Genomic DNA, 22323 nt, shown 5'->3' with positions numbered 1-22323 from the left:
CCTGATGCATTGCCAGCATATCAAACCCTGTATGTTTAAAATCAAGCCCACGGTTCTCGCTCTCCTTCTCACACACTCGCACACTCACCACAGAAGTAAGGGTAGACAATCTGTTCTTCTGATTCCTTTTAGTAAATGGAGCAAATGACACCACCATCCTGCCAGAGCCCAGGCTTAAAACTCTAAAGCAGGGGCCACAATTTCAAATGCTCATGGAGACCAGGCAAGTAACAGGCAAAAGTGGAGATAATGGAGAGCTGAAGGGCTCAGGACCAACCTAACAGAGCAACTACTATGTGGCTGAATTCTCACATGTAGGAATATGGGTACAATGTTGTAAGGTCTTCTGATTTTTCAAAAGAAGTAAAAGATTTAGATTCTATGCTGTATGCAATCTCCCTCGATTTGTAAAAAGACAACAAAAGCTATCTCCCACAGAGATATTCAAAATATTGAACTAGTAATATATATAGATCAATATGTAAATCAAAGTTTCAAAACAAATCTTATGTCATTTTCTAAATATTATAAAATGACTTGTTAAATAATATAATTTGTGGCAAAAATAATTCATCAGATCATTCCAGTAAGGGTAAATCATTTATATTTGGAAATTATTCACCTTTTGATGCAATTGTCACTAAATTTTGTCCCTGTATGAGTCCTGATTTGACATAGGGAGCAACATCAAATTCTTCCAGCAACTTCCCCATTAAATTGATAATCACTGGATGAGTTAAGTAGACTGTTTTTCTGAACATCAATGATAGTTTGGCGTTGAATCCTCAGCTTCTGAATAGCAATTGCATTTAAATATTTTCCAGACTTCCAGTCTGAGGCTTTTATATATTCAGTATTTCTGTTAGTGACTAAATCACAAAAATCATTTGTTGAAATACCTTTTAGCCAGTTGGCTTAATTGTTCACCTTCAATCTTTGGAACTGCACAAACCAGTTGGCCAAATTTCAGGACTCAGTAATTTGAAGGAATTGAAAAGTTCATTACATTTTTCACTTTTGTCCTCAAATACCTTTTCATATTATCTGTTGGACAATCTTACAGTTTTTCTATTGAAATTGATACTTTGCTTAGTTTCAAAGAGTATACCTATTTTTTTAAATATCTCCACCTTCCACTTTTGTTTCAAAGTTTATGTTATAGACAGAATGTCTTCCCAAAATTCTTATTAAAGCCTACCTCCCTCCCTAACATGATAATTAGAATTAGATAAGGTCACAAGGTAGAAGTCATAAGGATTATGCTCTTATAAGAGTCACCAGAGAGGGGCGCCTGGTTAAGTGTCCAACTCTTGATTTTGGCTCAGGTCATGATCTCAGGGTCGTGACATCTCTGGGTCATGACACTGAACCCTGTGTTGGGCTCTGCGGTGGGTGTGAAGCCTGATTGGGATTCTCTCTCCATCTGCCCCCCCTACCCCACTCTCACACTCTCTCAAACAAACAAAAACAGTCACTAGAGAGCTTGCTTCCTCTGCTCTGCTCTCCACCATATGAGGATGCAAAGAGAAGTCTGTGGTCTGCAACCTGGAAAAGGAACCTGCCCCACGCTGGCACCTTTATCTGACTTCTAGCCTCCGGAACTGTGAGAAATAAGCTTCTGTTGTTTATAAGTCACCCAGTCTGTGATATTCTGTTATAGCAACCCAAACAGACTATGACAGTTTACATACATCCTGTTGTTTCATCTATAGTTCATTAAGATATCAGCTACAATAATTAAGTCATTTTCCTCATTAAGCTGAAATAAATTTTGACATTTCCATGAAAATATCATTTATTAAGGCCAAAACACTTAAAACATGTTTTTGAAATGGCTAACCACTCTGTTTGTTTTCTCTGACAGTGAACATACAGAATTTATTGATTTCCAAACTGCTTTTGAAGCTCTAGCACTTCAAGTTGTCCATTCGATTTTCTTTATGTAATTTGCAGTTCTTTCTGATCTTTATTTGATGTGTGATAGTAAATACAGCATATTGAGAAAAAAATGAGAATTACTTGACTTATATCCGGTATTGCGTTAACCAAAATTAATTAAATTTGGTAACTTAGTGCCAAGTTAATACATCCAAATTTTTTCTAAACTTTTGGCTGAAACCCCAGACTCTAATATTACACTGGTACTTTTTGTACAAAATCCAATGACTTTTTTTTGTCATAAAATACTCCAATGACATTTTTATGGAAATATTTTTCAATGGAATATAATTTTTCTTGCCCACAAAAAAGTTCAATACATTGTATTAAATGTGGTTCTCGATGCCATAAGTTCAACAAAAACCATTGTCTTCAAAATCATGAAATTTGTATTTTAAGCAAATTATGAAAACATCTTTAAGTAAAACAAATGAAGTTTCTTTGATAGTGATTTAAAATCATCTGCCTTGGGAGAGGGGCTAGAGGTTGAATCAATTGCCAATGGCGGATGATTTAATCAATTATGCTTATGGTAATGAAGTTTCCGTAAAAACCCAAGAGAACAGGGTTTGGAGAGCCTCCCTCTTGGTGAAACATGCAGATTCAGGGACAGTGGCCCACCTGGAGAGGGCAGAGCTCTGTGCCCTTACCCACATATCTTGCCCTATGCATGTCTATCTGGCTGTTCCAAGTACGACTTTTTGTAATAAACTGGTAATCTACTAAGTAAAAAATTAAATGAACTGCCCTGATTTATGTTTTCCAAAAAGTTGTTTTCTCATCTATGTTTTATAACTGGGGGGGGGGGGGGTGTCCATATACCCAAATCCACATCAATAGCATTCCTTTAGAAATTCTATTAAATATTTTCATAAAAATGCCCAGTTATATACTGTCAAAGATTTCACTTGAACAAGTTTTAACAGTATCCTGATGAAATACACATTTAGAACTTTAATCTCTTAACGCATAACTTTTGAGCACTATTTGTATCCAACTTTTCTGTCACTACCAAGAAGTCAAATTCTTGGCTGGAAAAAAAATTATTTTTCATTCCAGAACTACAGACTTTACATGATAAAGTTTATTTAATACAAGTTTCATTTTGTGCAGATTCTTGCACAGCATCAAAACAGAAAACAGGTCTCAGGCTGGGACTCACTACTATTGTAGTTCCTTCTTTGTCCTGCAGATTAACAAGATTCATGTTTATTATGTTTAAAAGTCTTAAAATTTTATCCAGATTTTCCCTCTTCATTCTAGGTATTTGTTTTTAATATTTTATAATAACATCTTAAGTGTATAAAACACTGTACAACTGCTTCCAAAAGAATTAAAAAGTGTGAGGAATAAAATTATTTTAAGTAGTGATTCTCCTAAAGCAATTAGTATTTTGTTAACATAAGCAACTTAGCCAGTCCCTTCAGTGACACAGGTCAAACTATGTCATGAATATTTCTTGGATGTGGCTGTATCAGGAGGCCCATTTCCAATGGTACTAATATCCTAAAACTATCACCAGTGAGTTTATATTAAAATTTATATTAACTAATTGTAACACCACTATTACTATAATACTATTTACCATTAGGTAGTTCAATAATTTAACCATCAGTATGGTGCACAATGCATACTGGCTAAATCAGCTCTGGTCTATCTGCTGGATTTAGTCCAGGGGCTGCCAGTTTTAAGCCTCTGACCAAAACTCCAGAAGAGATTATCAATGGATCCTGGATTGGAAGATGGGCTGCATTTCAGAAGCAGCTCTACAAGCGTAGTCCATGGTCACTTTTTTTGTGTGGAGGATGGGTATCAAGTGATGTCACACCTGGACCACTTCACTACTTAAAGTTACCTACCTGCCTCTGGTAACACTGTAACTTCCCACCCCTGGGTTTGATTCTCAATAAAAGACTTCCTGTCCTACCAAACTTTCTGAGATAAAGATTTGCAAATTCTGGCCACACGCTAGAAATGGGAAGGAGGGGGCAAACAGAAATAGCAATCACTAAATTAATATTACCAAAAAAGAATCTTGCCACATCTACACCTCCAACTTAGATCAGTCCAGGTCATGATTTAGCTCCCTGAAACCTTCCCTAATCCCCAGCCAGCATCACCCTCTTCCTCTAATGATCACAACTTAAGTCTCTCTCGTCTCTGTTAGAACACTTATCACATGCTACCCTGTAATTACACATGGCTCAAAAATAAATTCCAAACTCCGCGTCTAGCATACCTTGCCCCACCCATTATCCCCCAAGAACGTTAAATCATATTGTTTCTCTTCACATAGCCCTTGCCCCAGCCAAAAAGGACATTTCCCCCCATAGATCTTAGCCGGTCATACCGCCATGCCTTGCTCAAAAAGGTTTCCTCAAGCTGAGGCACCCTCCTCCCTCATTTCTTGTTGCCGGAATCCGTCAAGGTTTAGCACAAAAGCAACTCTCCTGGGAGGCCTTCCTGGATTCCCTAGCAGGCCTAACTATATCATGAGCTTTCCCAGTTCTTCTCTGACCTGCTGTCTCTCTAGGAATTCAGCCCATTCGCCCTCAGATGGCAGGGACTCGGCAGGAGTCATTTCCGAGACCCTGTGCCCAGGTTAAGCCTCCGGGTTTGCTGAATGACTCAACAAACGAGGGTGTGCCTAGCCAGGCACCTACAAGGAGCCGGGCATTTCGGTCTGCGCCGGGACACCGGCTCCTGATCAACGGAGCTTACAGTCTATTTCCCAACTCAAAATTATAAGTACTATGAAGGGCATAGAGGAGACCTGGGACACCTCCCTGCTCGCAGGGCTGTGGGCACAGACGGCTGCTGCCCTTTGCCTCAGGTTCTCTACCAGCCGACACCCACTCAGCCGCTGAAGCCACCACACAGCCGGCACCCACATGATCTCGCTTAGCCAGGTCTGCGCAGCCTCAGCACACTCCCAATCCCGGCGTGCCCCGCGCCCCGCCCCGGCGTCTCGCACCCTCTTCCCGGGAGGCCCAGGAGCCCCGCTGCATGCCGGGAGTTGTGGCCTCGGCGGCTGCGGTGCGGCGCCGCGGCCGGCCCGCAGCGCGTGGCAGGAAGCGGAAGCAGCCTGCGGCCCGCCCCCAACTCCGCCCCGTGCCGCGCCGCGCCGCTCGCCGCGGTGCTAGCACTGACGTGTCTCTCGGTGGAGGTGCAGCGCTCCGGAGCGGGTTGGGCCGCGGACAGCCTCACCTCACCCGGAGTGGAGCGGAGCAGAAGCGGGATCCGGAGCCCGAGCTGCCGCCGCCATGGCGAGTGAGTCCCTCGGGGTAGCCCCCAGCGACGCCGGGAAGGATCAAAATCCCCTTTCCCCTCACCGGTCCGGGCGAGCGGCCACCCCCCGGGCCCGCCCGGGTCCCCGCAGACCGAGGCCCGCGTCCCCGGCCCTCCTCCGGGTCCCCGCGCGCGGTCAGGTCCCCTAGTCCCTGCTCCTCATGCTAGGCAGAACGCTTCCCCAGGGAGCGGGGAAGGTTTTTACGTGCCCTAACTCTGCTTTTGTCTCTCCCATCAAAGTCAAATTTCTGGAAGTCATCAAGCCCTTCTGTGTCATCCTGCCGGAAATTCAGAAGCCGGAGAGGAAGGTAAGTTCCCGAAATCGCCGTCCAAGAAGGTTTCATGAACTGTCTGGGCGCTCGAAGTTTACAGTACAATTAAAAATGGCTTCAACACACCAGATGGAAACTCTGTTTTCCATCCCTTTCTCCTGGAGTGTAGTTGTGTATACTCCTGAGCTTTGTGGGAAGGTGACCTGGTTGTGTGGGAATTTCCACCGAAATCATGGTGCTTTATTTGGAGCATCTTTTGTGGATTTTACTCCAGCAAACAAAGCCTCTGGTTTGCTCTGTCCCAAAAGTGGATCTCGGGGGTGAATGAGTAAGGCCTCAAAAGCCTCAGGATACTCGGATTGAGTTACCTTTCCTTCTTCACCTCCAACAGGAGCACTTCATGGCTGGGTTGTTTTTTCCTAGGAGAAGCTTTTAGTATGCATGTGCTAAAAGGAGCTAAGAGCAGTCACTTTGTCCTGTGCATATGAGTTAGTACTCTGACAGTCGCCATAAAAGGTACAGAGAAAAAGGGCATTTTGTGAACCCTGCTTTTTACAGCAGACATATTAAAACATGAGAAGATAAAAATGCAGAAACTTCATCAGAATTTCTGCTCCTACACAGCACAGGATAGCGAGTGTTGCCAATGTTAGTGAAGCTGTTAAACAATGGGGAAGTTTTATTTAGATTCTTGCATTCAAGAGAATGAATAGTAAAAGATTTTTGTCTTCAGATTCTTTTCAGACTGTTGTTCATGCATTCACATATACATCTGTACTTGACATCAATATGGACACTAACATTCTTGAAGTCTTTTTTTTTTTTAACTTAAAATCATTTTGTATAAGTGTTCCACATACGTGCTGCCTTTGATGGGCAAAATACAAAGTTGTCCCTTCCACCCCAACAGCCTAGCATAGTAGAAAAGTTATAGCTCTGGAGGTAGACAAGCCTGGGACCCATCCTTACAAACCTCTTAATAGCTGTCTGCCCTTGGCCTTGTAACTAAGTGTGGTAGATGGAGCAGTGAAAACATGTGCAGGGTGTAGCAGTGGCTCAGGAAGGGATTAATTCTGGAAGATGTGGTTTCTGATGGTGGTTTTAATGGAAGAATAATTTTTTTGAGGAGAGGGAAAGGAATTCCAGGCATAAGGTATATATGGTGTGCAAAGCAGACAAGCAGATGGGAGGGTGTTAGCTCTAGTACCATATTGCTAGAACATAAAGGGTGGTGGGGAGCAATGGAAGGGCCAGGTGATTAGAAAATGCTCTGGAAATCGGTACAAGATGAGAGTGGTTTCAAGGCTTTTGTAACAGAGGGTGTATGGGGTGGGCTCCCTGCCTCCCCAGTACTTTTTATTACATTGTTTTACCCTTAATTCATAGCAAATACACTGTGGTACTATCACATATTGCAAATTAGTTAACTACAGAATTGCAAGATTTTATCAATTTCAAAAGCTTTTTGAATGAGAAGTGATTGTTGGCTGATTCAGGGGCTATTTCAAAGGTAAAGTAGACAGGACTGAGATAAAGAGCTTTTGAAGTTTTGCTGTTGAATTTGGCTGCATCCAGGAGAGGAGACTTGGTTATTAAGAAATGAGGAGTCTTATAAAAAATTGTCTACTCTTTTTTCCCATAAAGAATCCTTTCAACTAGTTAGCCGGAAGTGGTGTTACCTTCCCTTGGCCTCCTAATTTCTTGGTGTGGTGAGGGGACAGGTGGGAAAGGGAGCATTCTCAAGAGGAAGGAGGGTTCTGTGAATTCACCCCAGGTTCATGTGAGTGCCCACAGCCTTTGCGTGGCGGTCTTCTTGGGGCCTGCCTAAAGGCAGTCATGGAAGACCTCAACTTCTATTCTGACCAGAGAGCCAGACTGTGTCTCAGAGCTCGTGTAGACTTTAGACTTCCCCTCCCCTCCAGTTAAAAAGTACTTTTTCAGAGCACAGTTTTATTCACTTAATGCTGTCGCTCACAAGATATTTTTCCATATCAAAATCCTCAGTCCAACACAGTAATTAACTGTGTTTTTTAAGCCCTTTAAACCCTTTCTTGCAGGATAGGCAGCAAGTACTAGGGAAGGCACTCAGTTATTGAGGCAGAACACCTGGAAAAGCTGCCAGTTCTACTTGGTACCAGAGGGACCTTGGGAGGGGGTTCTAAATTTATCTGATGGTACTTACTCGTCATCTATAAAATAATTCCCAGTAGTCACTTGGCCTACCTGTGTACCCAAGGAGATGTGAAGTCTTAAATAGGTGCTGTTAGTAGGCATTGAGTAGGTTAAAGGTGTAACTCTCCCTGCTTCCCCCCCCCAGTATTTTTTATTACATTGTTTTACCCTTAATTCATAGCAAATGCACTGTGGAACTATCACACATTGCAAATTGGTTAGCTACAGAATTGCAAGATTTTATCAATTACAAAACCTTTTTGAATGATCACTATCCTTGGCTGGTTGTAAGGACTGGTCTGTTTTAGGAATTCCTTGCTGTTGGAACATTGTTTGATCTGGGATCTGATCCTAAACTGTTAATGCTGGTGATTAAGAGCAAAGATTTTGCACTCAAAACTCACTTCAGCTGTGAGATTTGGGGCAAGTTAGCTTTCCTAAGACTGTTTTCTCATTGTAAAGATAACACTATGTGATATGAGGATCAAATGAAATGGTACGTGTGAAGGTCTCTGCGTAACTGTCTTGTACATAGAAAGTATGCAACACACATACTCAGGTTTCAATGCTTATGTTTGGCACACAATTGGGAGTGTTCGAGGCTCACTTCTCTGGTGAACAGAGAAAGGGGTCCAATTCAAGTTCATTTCTATTAACTTGCTTATATAAAGAACCACTGCCTTAATGCATTCTCTTCTGTAGATTCAGTTTAAAGAGAAAGTGCTGTGGACTGCAATCACCCTCTTTATCTTCTTAGTGTGCTGCCAGGTAAGCGCAGTTCCTTTTTCAGAACTGGGGTGGGATGAAGAGCAGGCTGGGGGTCAGTGTGCTGCCTCCTTTTCTCTGCTTGTTTCTAGATCCCGCTATTTGGTATCATGTCTTCAGATTCAGCTGACCCTTTCTATTGGATGAGAGTGATTCTAGCCTCTAACAGAGGTAGGACTCTGGCCATCTGTACCACTCTGCAGTGTGGATTTGACTGGCCTCCTTTGGTTAAATTACAGGCTTTGGCTTTATGTGGAATTCAGAGAGTGTTGGGGAGGAATGCTAGCGCCCTGTGTTGAATAGCCTGAGCAGATGCCCAGTTCAGCACCGAGGCACTTGAATGCAACATAAAACCTGTAATAACAAGATAAGTCTAGGTCGTAGAGGATAAAAAAACATGGAAAAACTAGAATGTTTTTTAAACAACTGAAATGATGACATTTGTACTGGTCTTTCTCCTGTTTTGATAACATTTTTAGAATATGTAATTTATTTCTGAGCTACATCTTCATATCTATAGGTTACATATACGTGTCCAAAAAAATATGTAATGGTGTTTTGTATACTCTAACCCATTACCTATGGGGGGTAGGATTTGAACATTTATGTTGATACTGCTTTTGATTAACTTGCTTTTTAAACATAGTTCAAATTAAGTTGTAAATCAGTTGGAAGTGTAGCTCATTTTAGGATAATAGAAATAGAGGTTTATTCACAACTAGATACAATGGTGCAGACCTTTCAAACTCTGGAAATTATTTGAATGTTATCCTTTTTTATGAACTGATGAAGAGACGAACCTTTCTTATCTCTGTGAAACCAGAATGAATCTGTTTGGGGTGAATTTAAATGCAGTTGTCTGTTTAAATGCCATGTGACTTCCTAAACAGAATAAGATGTTGCCTGGCAGACTGAACAGAATGAATTGAATTATACTCTAATCATTGATATTTAGGGATTATTTTTGAAATTAAATGCTGCTAGCAAACTGAAACACATTGGATTTGTATACAGGGCACACCGTCGAATTTTGCTCATTCGTTTTCTTAATAATGTGTTGCTTTTCCAAGCTCATACTGGCTGTGTTTTGCCTTGCCCTTTCTTCAAGGTACATTGATGGAGCTGGGTATCTCTCCCATTGTCACCTCTGGCCTCATCATGCAGCTCTTGGCTGGCGCTAAAATAATTGAAGTTGGTGACACCCCGAAAGACCGAGCCCTCTTTAATGGAGCCCAAAAGCGTAAGTGAGATTTTGAATAATGTTCAGATGTCTGTAGGTGAGAATTCAAATTTGCTCTAAAGGGCATAAAAACAGGTGTTTTTGTACAATGTAACCTTCTTGGCCCACCAACCCTGTATGTACTGCGGGCTATTTTAGTGAGAGAGCACTTGGAGGGGCTGGATGAGGCAGGCAGCGCGGGGGGACATGGGGGGCACAGGCCCCAGACACCATGTGATCGAGGGGAAGGAGAAGGAGCAGGGCTTGCAGGGCTTGGCAGTCTCACCCTCCGCCAGCCACAGTTTCCTTGCCACTTAGAAGGAAAACTTCAGAGCTGTTGTAAGACTTCAATTAAATAGTGTGTGTAAAATCTCTCTCAGTGCCTGGCACACAGTAGTTACCCAACAAGTGGTGTTTTCTCTCTGCTGGGAGTTGGAAAGGATTCAGCTTAGGGGAAAGGGGTCCTCTCCATCCAGCTCTGCTATGTCCTAGCTCTGAGCTGGGACGAAGTTAGATGACAGCTCTGAAGTCTCAGTCTCTTCATCTGTAATAGTGAGGATGATAATGGTATTTGCTTTATAGCAAATAATATGTTACTAGTAATAGTAACCAGTCCTCAGAATGAACCACATGCAGCCTCTGGCTGTGAAGTGAAATGTATTAATTAGGAAATGACATTTACAGCTACCTACGCAGCCATGTTTTCTTCCACACCAGCATGTTTTACAGATATTCTGAAGTTAGTAAGTTAAATGACTGAGCAAGAAAGACAAATCCAATTCAGACTTGTCAGTTTCAGACACAAATCAGGATTTAAAAATATACACATGTATTATTTTTCAAAAGCACAAATCAGCCATTTTCTCTCTAGTCTTGGACAGTTTTTTGAAATTTTTCTGTCTTAAGACATCTGTTTTATTAGGCACTTTTTAAAAAAGTCAAATGGAAACTATTTGACAGGCACTTCAGAGTAAAATTGTATTTTATGTGCAAACTAAGCAGAAAAGCTGAAATTGAATCCCAAACCCATCTAGTATTGTGGAACCAATAAAAACATGTGGATTCCACTGTGCCTAACAATGCAGTCTAATGAGCTAGAAGAAACAAAGACATGTTCATACAAAAAGGAAAGTGTCTCTTGGGCCAGAAGAGCTTTGTGGCTAAGGAAAATTGACTACTTTGTGAGTTTTTTCTTCAAAAGCACATTAACTACAAGCTGAGAAGGGATCACTTTATCCCAGAGCTAATATTCAGTTTGCTGGACTCAGACCCGGATGATGGGCCTGTAGAGGGCCCAGGCATTTATTCAAGCTAGGGAACTCTCCAGAGCCCAAGCGACCTGACCTGAGTTTGGGTGCTGCAGGTCAGTGCCATCACCAAATCACGTGCCTCTGGACATCGTATTCCCTTGCTCCCTGACTCACCTTTCATAAGAACTAGATTAGTGGGGCGCCTGGGCGGCTTAGTCGGTTAAGTGTCTGCCTTTGGCTCAGGTCATGATTGGGATCGAGCCCTGCATTGGGCTCTGGGGAGTCTACTGCTCCCTCTCCCTCTGCCACTCGCCCTGCTTGTGCTCTCTCGCTCTCTTTCTCTGTCAAATAAATGAAATCTTAAAAAAAAAAAAAAAGTACTAGATTAGTACACTTCAACTCTTTTTCTCCTGCCATTACTGAAAGGAAAGTGAATTTAGGAGAAGCTGAAATCAAAGAGGTTGTAGGCTTTTGTTAGAAGGCATTTGAGTACTTGTACTCAGTACTCTTGTACCTTGGCCATGGGGCTACCGAGTGTTCCTGTATTGAGCTCCTCACGGGCATTGTCTGTATTCTTCATGTCCATCATCGTCCTCCCTGGTGCCTGGCGCACAGTAGGTGTTCTGGAACTGTTCTCTCCAGACCGTGGAGTGTCCCACTTTGAGAACACTGTGTTCTTGTGATTCCAGTATTCGGCATGATCATTACCATCGGCCAGTCCATCGTGTATGTGATGACAGGAATGTATGGAGATCCTTCTGAAATGGGTGCTGGAATCTGCCTGTTAATCACCATTCAGGTCAGTGCGGCTCTGCCGTGTCCCCCCTTCGGAGTAGCCCCTCCCACTCAGACTCCTGAATGACAGATCTGAGGCATACATAAAAGAAGCATGAGAAGAAGCTGGAGCCCCTGGGGTAGCCTTCCCAAGTTCACCAGAGGAAGGCTCTACTGTCCGAGGCCTACCCTGCCTTTAGCATTGATAGCAGAGAAGCTTGGTACTGTGGAAGGAAAGAACCAGGCCCGTGAAGAACAGTAATGCGCAGTCTGTTTGGGTTTCTTTATTTTTTTTTTATTTTCTCTCTAAATTTTCACAGCTCTTTGTTGCTGGCTTAATTGTCTTGCTTTTGGATGAACTTCTGCAAAAAGGGTATGGCCTGGGCTCTGGGATCTCCCTCTTCATTGCCACGAACATCTGCGAGACCATCGTGTGGAAGGCGTTCAGCCCCACCACTGTCAACACCGGCCGAGGTAAGGGCCCTGGCCTTCCCTGGGGACAGGGTTTAGTAAAAAGTACCAATGTGTGCAAGGCAGGAAACAGAAGTTCTCCTGTGCCAAGGAAAAATTAGCTTAGTTTTAGGTGCATCTCTTCTAATTTTCCTGTGTGTATCAGCAGAGTTTTCGTTTTTGTTTTTTAAAGTAACCTCTCTCTGCAGAATTTTTTAAACACAGATAGGTTTGTGCTCATCAAGATGTCTAACTTGCATTTTTCCTGTATTTCATGGACATTTGCTGTGCCTGAATACATAATTTCGCCTCGTTTTCCTCAGCACGGTATGGACTTCCGTTGCAAAGATGAAACAATATTTATTATAACCAGTCTTGTGATGGACACGGAGGTTGTTTCCAGTTTTGCTGTCATTGCAGCAGTGAAACAGTGCACATCCTCACATGTTCATCTTTACAGATCTTGGCAGTCGCTTGCAGTGAATAAGTTTCTAAAAATGAAATTACAGAACCAACACACTTGCTCGTGTGAGGGGCAGTTTTGGGAGAGAGGCCTGAACTTGGAGCTCACTGGGTTTAAGTCCTGGCAGTTGCTGGTAGTAGCTAAGTGGCCTTGGGCACATTCCTCTGCCTGTGAGCCGTGGGTGCCAGGATTAATGAGAAATAACATAAAATTCTGTGATGCCTGGCTCAAAATAGATGTATGTCTCGTGTAAATGTTCTACCTACAAAGAAGGCAATCTTGTTACAGACGGTGTCTTTAATAAAACTTCCTAAATATTTAGGGAAGTGTGACTTATTAGGAAAGGAAAATCAGGTTTTTTCATCACAATGTTATTCACTCAGAAGAGTCTCATGAGAAATAAGTATTCATACGTATTTATTTTTCTTTGCGATGAATGCTGGAAACAGTCCCTGGCATCCAGAGACCAAGGGATCTCATTAGTGAGACTCAAAGTAGGTCCCTGCACAAATGAAGGCCACATGCACCCAAGAGATTCCTTGACGTAGGAACTGTCAGCCTCAGAGAAGAGGGGCCAGAGCAGACTTGGTTCCTCCCTGGGCACTTGTGGAATTGTAGGAAATCCAGGACAAATTGGGAGAAACGAGAGGGTGGAAGGCAAGGTTTTTCAGGGATGGGTGTGAAAAGGCAGGAGGGTAAGGGAGATCATAAGGGTTCAGGTTTGTGAAGACTCTCACTATAACCGGCCTGGGAGCATCCTGAAGTATGAGGAAGCGATACCAGAGTGGGGCCCAGGAGGGGAGGAGTCAGCAAAGGCCCGGAAGCGGAAGCCACCTTCCGTTGAGGAGCAGGCCAGTGAGGCAGTGGGGGTTGGAGCATGGAAGGAGTGATTCAGCCTGGAATCGAGGGGAAGATGGGCGGAGAACACAGCCCAGTAGCTGTTCCGTCGTCCAGCTTTGAGCAGCCGGCCCGAGGTGGAAAGCATGGAGCAAGGGCACAAGGAGATAAGAGTGTAAGAGACGGGACAAAGGAGGTTCTTTCAAGGGTGATGGAAAAACGCAGAGCAAAGTTGGGTGTGTTTCTGGCTTTAAAAGTGTTTTGCTGTCAGCTGGTCATGTTTGGGACTGAGCCGGAAGAAGCACAGCCAGGAAGGGTCACTCCAAGGCGCACGTGTGGGCAGCGAATGTTGCTGTGAGAACTGTGAGGTGGGGGGAAGGGAGGAGTGGGGTGTCGAGGACTGGGCCCTGGAGGAGGGCAGAAGGCACAACGGTCACAGGCCTGAGAAGACAGTACGGCAGCACATCTGGAGCTCTGCTGCAGTGTGGCCTGTGCACATGGAAACATGTTCGTGACCATGACCCTCTCACGGGAGAACAGCCATTCTCTGGGCAAGTGGGCACAGCCCAGATGGGATGAGCGGGGACCGTTAGTCTCTGCACCTGAAGTAACTCTTCACACTTGGAAGCTCTGTCTTGTCCCCAGAGATGCAGCAGGTAGTGAATTTTAAGAAATGATGTTAAAAATTAGGAGAACTAGAGCTTAACCCTGGCATTGCCCTTCACTCAACAAATACTTTACCGGGCATCTGTGAAGGACCAGGCGCTGTTCTAGCCACTGGGAATGCAGAATGAGCTGAGTGTTCCACATGGCAGGTGTTACAACAGGTACCTCGGGGAAAAACAAGACAGAGAAAGAAGTTGGAGATGCTGCGAGGGTTGTCACAGGGTCAGTCTGGGTGATCAGCATCCCCCGCCTTGGAACAAAGCCCTGCTGAGGGGAGGGAGTGTGCGAAGAATGTCCCATTTGAAGGGAACAGCCAGCTGCCAAGGCCGTGAGGTGGGAGTGTAGCTGGTGTTCAAGGCCAGTGCGTGTGGCTGGTGCAGAATGAACAAGGGGGAGAGGAGTCGGAACTGAGACCAGCAGTGTGGACAGAGGGCAGAAGGGAACAAGCTCTTCCCTGGCGGCTGGGGCGGCGTCCCCTGTGAGGCACGAGCTTGTCCTGGCTCCAGCTCTCAGATCCCTGAACCCTGCACCCTGCGAAGACAGGCCAGTGCTGTCACAAGCCTGGGAGCAGGGCTGCGGGGGACTGAGTACAACGTCCCAGGGTGAGGTGAGGAATTACAGTTGGGACAGTGTTTCCTTCACAGAAGCCACATTCCAGAAGAGGTCCGTGGTGATGCCCATTAGATGGTTGGCCTACAGTCTCGTCTTGAAATGGCCCGGGAACAGCAGCAGGTGGTGCGAGCCGCCATGTGTTAGAAACGAGCAAATGCTGTGGCAGGACAGTCCCAGGGCACACCTCACACGACTGTTACCGGTGCCCCCAGCTGCCCTCAGAGACCATGGCTCTAGACACGGCACTAGCTTCAGGCATGCGCGCCGCTAGACTATGTCATGACACAAGACTGTCCTGGGTTAGCAGAGATTACACAGTAATACCGTGCTCTTGTTCCTTGCTTTGGCTTTGTTTAACTCTATAAATTTCTTGAAAATTAAGACAACTGTAGGCCTTACTGAAGCCCTGTGTTCCCCGGGTTCCTCTCACTTGTCCCTCTGCTGCCTGCTCCTCAGGTCAAGTACCCAGTCTCGCTCTTTCCCTTCAGTTTCTGGCAAGCTCAGCCTGCTTCGTGGCTGTGGTTTCCTGGCTCTTACTGGCCTGCCTCCTTCCACACCCTCTTGGGGTAGGGCATCAACTCAGATTTGGATCAGCCTTGTGGTGGACACACGTGTGGTCCTTTGCGCTTGGCCATCCGTGTAGGGGGCAGAGCCCGAGCCCCACCCGCCCTTTGGAGCTGCTGATGCTCCGACTGGCCGGGCGTTTCAGGCAAGAGAATCTGGCAGCTTGGAGGCCCCTCTTCAGTGTAGGGCCCCTTCAACTGGGGTTCAGCAGACCCTGCCTTTATGTTTTTGTAACTGATCATTATGCCACACATCCAGTAGCCATTGATTCGTACATGCTAAAGACTTGAGATCGATTAATTAAGAAGGTAAGGTAGCCCTTTCTGCAGGTTGCAGTCTCTACAAAAGCAATGGATGAGAGAACTCTCTCCCTGTGGTTATGGGAGTAGGCACTGCAAATGGTAGGGCTTAGTCTTTTTGGCCACTGAGAAAATTCTTAGAGCCAAATTTAGTTGGTGGGTGGTTTCTTTACCATGTGCACCCTCTCCTTCACCAACAGGAATGGAATTCGAAGGCGCCATCATTGCACTCTTCCATCTCCTGGCCACCCGCACCGACAAGGTCCGAGCCCTTCGAGAGGCCTTCTACCGGCAGAATCTTCCCAACCTTATGAATCTGATTGCCACCATCTTTGTTTTTGCAGTGGTGATCTATTTCCAGGTGCGTCCAGACCCCAGCGTGGCGAGTTTTGATGGTCTGCATTTGAGTGTCAGAATGCTTTGGTGTACGCGTCCCCCATGCACACCCAGGGGGCGCCCATCCCATCGCCTTGTACTGACATGAGATGGCATTGGGAGGACAGGTGCCTTCCACCGAGTCGGGGGACTGGCCGGAACGAAACACAGTTGAGGCAGAGCTAACATTTCTGGAATCGTGTTCCTTTGCATTGGGCCTGCTGACAGATAGAAAGGATATATTTTTAAGTTATTAGTTCAAGAGAAGTGAAAAGTAACCAAACTAACACCGCGTCTCTGTCTTACCCAGAGTTTGTACCATAACTGTGGGCACGAGCCTCAGCGTGGAAAAGGCCTTCCTCTTATCCTTCACATTATTCGTCTGCGTCACTTCTGAACAAGAGAGCTGAGCTGCCAGTTGGCTTTTCTGTAGTCAGATTAATCTCTGTATTTCTTGATCGGCCACTTTGTACCCTAATATTTATTGACAAGGAGAGACAGCAGTTGAGGGAGTAGTTGAATGCTTGTTGGAAAGGCATTTAAACCAGGCAAATGCTTTTTCCGAGGAGCTAACAGTTCTGTTCTTTTGGCTAAGACTCAGATGCCTCATTACTAACAAGAGGACTCTCTAGGGGCTTGGCAAGTATTTGCATTTGGAGCATGAAAATTTTATTTTAAGTCTTACATATTCTAAGCCCTGTTCTAGGCACTGAGAGTTTGTGAAAATCATACAAAAGAAACCCTTCCTCCAAGGGTTTTCGAGGGAGAGGTCATATTCATAGAAAAGCTTGGCTTTTCTGTGTATGATTAGAAACCTCCTAAATGGCTGTTCTGGGGTGCGAGGCAGATGCTGTGGTGGCATGGTCTTGGAGCCACTGAAAGCACAGGCGAGAGAAGCACTGCTAGGACTTGGGCATGTGTTCTTCAGGCTCTTCTAGTGTATTCCACATAGAGCTGGATATTATGTGCTGGACTTTGGTTTCTGACAAAAATGGGCGCCTGTGTGGCTCAGATGGTTAAGCGTCTGCCTTCGGCTCAGGTCGTGATCCCAGAGTCCTGGGATCGAGTCCCGCATCAGGCTCCCTGCTCCTTGGGAGCCTCCTTCTCCCTCTGCGCGCGCTCTCGCTCCCTCTCCCTCTCCCTCTCCCTCTCCCTCTCCCTCTCCCTCCCTCTGTCGCTCATGAATAAATAAATAAAATCTTTAAAAAAATGGGATTATCTCTGCTGGGCTTTGGTGCATTTTTAAGCCAGTATTTCTGGGAACCTTTTTTTTTTTAAGATTTTATTTATTTATTTGAGAGAATAGAAGGAGAGAAGAGAGAGTGCACGAGAGCACACGAGTGTGGGGGAGGGGTAGAGGGAGAGGGAGAAGCAGGCTCCCCGCTGAGTAGGGAGCCCGACGTGGGGCTCGACGATCATGACCCGAGCCAAAGGCAGACGCTTGCTGACTGAGCCACCCAGGCGCCCCTATTGGGAACCTTCTGTTCCAATGCCCCCAGGTGCAGAGATGGGTAAGGCAGAGGAACCAGAGCCCTGGAAGCGGTGCTTGGGGCCGGCTCCCTGGTGGCTGTCTCCGACTGGCCGGGGCTTCTGGGCAGTGGGCCGGATGAGGCAGTGAAGGGCATTCTGCTCTGTTTGGTGTCTCAGGGCTTCCGTGTGGACCTGCCCATCAAGTCAGCCCGTTACCGAGGCCAGTACAACACCTATCCGATCAAGCTCTTCTACACCTCCAACATCCCCATCATCCTGCAGTCCGCCCTGGTGTCCAACCTGTACGTCATCTCCCAAATGCTGTCCGCCCGCTTCAGTGGCAACCTGCTGGTCAGCCTGCTGGGCACCTGGTCTGTAAGTACGGCCGCTCGGGGCCATCAGTTTTAGTGCCGCGGCAGGTTGCCGGATGTGCCTCCGTGCATCTTGCTCGTGACCACATACTTCACCCATAGGTATTTGCTAATCATGCCTTTTACAGATTCAGCACATTCAACTCCCTTTTCGGTGAGGGAACTGTACTACGGGCACTTGTGTCATCTTTGTCATCTGCTCAGAACTGTCTGTCCTAATGCGAAGGTATGAGGAAATGGCCCTCACAGGCTCTCTGCGTTATTCTTTTCCAGGATACCTCTTCCGGGGGCCCAGCGCGTGCATACCCAGTCGGCGGCCTTTGCTATTACCTGTCCCCACCAGAATCCTTTGGCTCCGTGTTAGAAGATCCTGTCCATGCCGTGGTGTATATAGTGTTCATGCTCGGCTCGTGTGCGTTCTTCTCCAAAACATGGATCGAGGTCTCGGGCTCCTCTGCCAAAGATGTAAGTATAAGTTACAGTAAGTGTCTAGAGAGGTTAAACCAGGAAGCAATAGTCCTTATCCGTTTGGGGCCTGAGGGGTCTCAGCCTGTCTCCTCTTGCTAAGAAAGCGGTCTGTGAACACCCGCAGATGTTCCATGCTCATTGCGGGGCAGCTCCGAACCTTTAGTGGCCAAAGCTAAAAGCCCAGTGGGTAAGGGAGCGCTCAGCTGGGGAAGCTGGAGCCACAGTGTGCGGTTAGGTTTCGTCACGTGACTTCTCCACGGCAAAGTCACAGTTACCTGTGTGAGTGTTGAGGGCGCGGAAGAGAAAAAGATGTGAGCGTTGAGTCCCACCAGGAGACACGTCTGCCTTCCCTTCAAGTTCAGGTTTCAGATTTAACGTTGTCTCCTTGGTGGGCATCATGCAGGTTGCAAAGCAGCTGAAGGAGCAGCAGATGGTGATGAGGGGCCATCGAGAGACTTCCATGGTCCATGAACTCAACCGGTGAGTGCTGGTCCCCAGCCCCCAGACTCTGCATATGTGGTTTCCTTTCACACCAGGCATCCTGATCTGGCTTAGGGATTTCTGGCTCATTAACTCCTACCCTTGGGTAACAGGATAGAAAAGACCCCTGTGTCTCTAATTCTTTATGCGCTTGCTAAGATGCTGGAGACTGGGGATGGGATAATAAACGCATGCAGCCCCTTTCCTCAAAGAGGGACCCGCCAGGGAGCAAGACAGTGGCCCGCGGCCCCATGGGTACAAGAGGGTGTGGTAAGGGTATGGGCAGTGAGCTGGCCACTGGGGCACGGGGCTCACTGCCCCCCCCGACACACACACACCTGTGCTCTGAGGGGTGGTGCCCAAGTGCAGATGAGGGCTGAGGTGAGGTGAGCCTGGTGAGGCTGCGCAGGGAAGGGACAGTGCCCAGGGTCCCTTTAGGACACTCAGTGCTGGAGGCAGACCCACCAGAGGGAGGGCAGGCCAACCGCCCAGAGGCCATGGTGGGAGTTTGGGCCAGGGGCAGAAGGGGGCCCCAAGTGCTGCAGGAACCTGGGGACGCAGAGGAGAGGCCACAGCACTTGGTGACCAGCTGGGTGTCGGATACGGGAGAGGAGGACGCTCCGGGCTGGCCCTTGCAGTGTGCATGTGCCACTTTGCCATTTGCACCCCCTTTTCACTTACCATGGAGCTGCCTCTTAGGCAGCAGGGTGGCGGTACTAAGTACCTCAGGCTTTTCGAGCCTGCCGTGACTGCTCCTTTCCTCCGCCGCCACTGGGAAGTGGCCGCAGACAGTTCGTACGCGGATGAAGGAGGCTGTGTCCCTGCAGAACTGTTCCCTAGATCAGGTGGCAGACCAGGCTTGTCCCACGGCCCGGCCTGTAGCTTGATCGCCTCACCTAAAGGAAGCAACCACAGGAAAAGCCAGTGTTGCAAGTTTCAGGTTGTTTTCAGATCTCTTGCAGGGGCGGTATGCAATGTTCTCTTCATAAGACTCCTCTGAGGCCTCTAGATTTATACCAGCATTCAGTCATAATAGTTTGCACGCCACTTAGGAAATTTTAAATTTTCTACTAGCCACGTTAAAAGAAATACATACATACCTGAAACTAACAAAATGTTGCATGTAGGTTATATCTTGAAAGTAAAAAGAAACTGATTAAACTTAATGATGTATTTTATTTAATTCCACATGTTCAGACTATATTTCAAGTTGTAGATAACATAAGAAAAAGCATCATGAGATATTTTATGTTCTTGTTTTCAAAACCTCTTGTGATGTCTTCAGCATCTCGATTTGGAGTAGTCCCATTTCATGAGCCTCATGTGGCACCTACTGGACAGCACAGCCCTAGTCTAGGCCATCAAGGCATGTGAGTCAGTGAAGGTTCAAGGAGGTAGTGGAGTGACCTCGGAGTCAGGTTCCTAAACCAGAGGTGGGCATGTCTGACGGCCCGGCCCCTTCTCGTGGCCAGGCCGGGGGTGGGGATCTCCATGGTGGCACATGGCTGATCGGTCCCCACTCCCCAGGTACATCCCCACCGCTGCGGCCTTCGGCGGGCTGTGCATCGGGGCCCTCTCCGTCCTGGCCGACTTCCTGGGCGCCATTGGGTCTGGAACCGGGATCCTGCTCGCAGTCACAATCATCTACCAGTACTTTGAAATCTTCGTGAAGGAGCAGAGCGAGGTCGGCAGCATGGGGGCCCTCCTGTTCTGAGCCGTGTCTCCTTGGACCAGGGAGAGGGGGCCCTGCCCGGAATTGCAAGGGATGGGAACAGCAAGGCCTCACTGTCAGGTGCTCATCACGGGGAGTGCTGCTGCGGCACCGGGACTTTTGTTTAATAATGTTTTTGAATTTCATATTCTTTCATTCCACTTTGTAAAGTGCTAGAATTTTTCCAGTTTGAAATTTTGCTTTTTATTCTGGCATTGGCAAAAAGAGGGCAGAAGGGAGGTTTTATGGAGCTGCCAGAGTTGGGGACGGTAAAGGACTGTCCCCGTGTCCATGTAACTTTTTGTTTTAACCTTTGCACCTGCTCAGTGCCGTAGGCGGCTGCAGTGGTCTGAGCTGTTCCCCCACCAAGGGAACGTCTTTTTGGTTAGAAGCACAAACCTCGTAGCCATGTCTCCGTTGTGGCCGTAGGGCACGAGGCTGAGAGCAAATCATGTTTTCTGGTGGACATGACTCACAAGTGAGTCCCTATCACAATCAGGGGTAAGAGTATCTGGCTTCAAACTGTTTCTCTGGAAGACACCATTGTTTTCCCTTTTTATAAGTAGTTTTTTAGGAACAAGCCTCTTCCAAAAGAAAGGGATGGGTTTTCCAGAAGACACTCTTGGGCCATCTGTTAATTTTTCTGCATGTGCCTGTTGGCTATTCTCGTTGACTGTTCTGTTCGGGCTTTGAGGCTGAAGAGCACGGAGTCAGCTTGGCTCCACCATGTCTGTCTGTCTCTGTCGTGGGTCTGTGTCCTCTGATTGAGCGAGGCCAGGATTCACCAGCCTTACGGAGTTTCGCCTGGCCCAGCCGGGTGGACTCTGTACGGAGGACCCTGGAAGTGATGCGTGTCTGTGCAGTCCTTCCATTTCGTCGATGGACAGGCCTCCCGCTCACTGCCGTGGTGGAACTCACACGGGGAGACGGCTTCGCTTTCACAGGCCACCGTACCTTCCAGGCTGAAACCTTCCTGTCGTGTATGTAGCACTTTTTTCACTGTGCCTAGGACCAAATGCATGTTAAGTAAGTGACCAGATGCCACCTTGTCCTCGTCTGTCAGCACCACTCCGCAGAGAGGAGGGTGCAGGCCCCACATCCGAGGCAAAATCAGGGTCAGAGAGCTTAGGGTCTTTGTTTTTGCTTTTTTAGTAAGTTGCTCCAGTGTTGGATAGGAAAAGACGATGTCTAAAATGAGTTCTGTTTGTAGTAACAGGGGACCTAGGTTTTAGGCAGTGGAACCTTTTCTGAGGTCTGCAGAGAGGCTCCTTGGGGGACAGGCGGTGCTTGACAGCAGGGACAGCAGAGTTGGGCGCCACGAGCCTGAGGAGTTCTCCCTGGAGGATGCCCCAGGTCTAAGAAGGGAGCACCAGGGCCCCACGGAGAGAGATGCCCCACCAGCAGCAGGCCCACAGTGGCCTTCGAAGCACAGAGCCATGGTCCCGACTCAGTAGAGCTGAGTCCGAGCTCCTAGGACACCTCACTCGCAGCGCTAACCAGCAAACAGACCGACCAAGGGACAAGAAGCGACCTGTCTAAAGCCACCCGGCAAGTCAGCAGCAGACCCAGGATGGGCCCAACAGGTCTGTTGACCACCCCCAGTCCAGGGCATCCCACCATATCACACGTGGCCTTGTCAGACCCAGTCCTGAGCAGAGACTCGAAGCCTCCCCGCAGCACGCAGTTCGCTCGGCCCCATCCGTGGGCACGCTGTGGGCGCAAGCCTCATGGGTGGGGCCCTGCGTGGCTCGTGCTCTGTGGTCCGTGATCACGGTAGGTGGGGGCTGACCCCAGCTTCCAGGGGACTGTCACTGTGGACGCCAAAATGGCATAACTGAGTTAAGGTGAATAAGTGACAAATAAAGCCAACTTTTTACAA

The 22323-nt window shown here is 47.0% G+C and overlaps 1 protein-coding gene and 1 long non-coding RNA gene across 2 annotated transcripts; one reads left to right on the top strand and one right to left on the bottom strand.

Moving 5' to 3' along the window:
* Positions 1-3000: 3000 nt before the first annotated feature.
* Positions 3001-4816, bottom strand: LOC113917433. The gene is made up of 2 exons (XR_003518231.2): positions 4289-4816; positions 3001-3124 (listed from the first exon to the last, which is right to left on the bottom strand). It is a non-coding gene; the product is annotated as an uncharacterized LOC113917433 (long non-coding RNA).
* A 243-nt stretch (positions 4817-5059) lies between these two features.
* SEC61A1 (SEC61 translocon subunit alpha 1) lies at positions 5060-22323 on the top strand. Its single transcript, XM_027585207.2, has 12 exons — positions 5060-5208; positions 5467-5534; positions 8373-8438; positions 8528-8606; positions 9544-9675; positions 11594-11703; positions 11999-12152; positions 15770-15930; positions 17592-17789; positions 18059-18250; positions 18657-18733; positions 20261-22323. The coding sequence occupies exons 1-12, from the start codon at positions 5202-5204 to the stop codon at positions 20445-20447; spliced, it is 1431 nt and encodes a 476-aa protein (XP_027441008.1). The 5' UTR covers positions 5060-5201; the 3' UTR covers positions 20448-22323.

This window comes from Zalophus californianus, chromosome 1 (assembly GCF_009762305.2).
Source record: "Zalophus californianus isolate mZalCal1 chromosome 1, mZalCal1.pri.v2, whole genome shotgun sequence".
Lineage (NCBI taxonomy): Eukaryota > Metazoa > Chordata > Mammalia > Carnivora > Otariidae > Zalophus > Zalophus californianus.
The sequence above is the reverse complement of the archived record's forward strand: the minus strand, read 5'-3'. Positions and strand labels throughout refer to the sequence as shown.

Bases quoted from the DNA above. Each gene is read 5' to 3' on its own strand.
- SEC61A1 (XM_027585207.2), top strand. The intron at 9,676-11,593 runs GTAAGTGAGATT...TTGTGATTCCAG, and splicing joins CTTTAATGGAGCCCAAAAGC to TATTCGGCATGATCATTACC. The intron at 15,931-17,591 runs GTGCGTCCAGAC...TTGGTGTCTCAG, and splicing joins CAGTGGTGATCTATTTCCAG to GGCTTCCGTGTGGACCTGCC.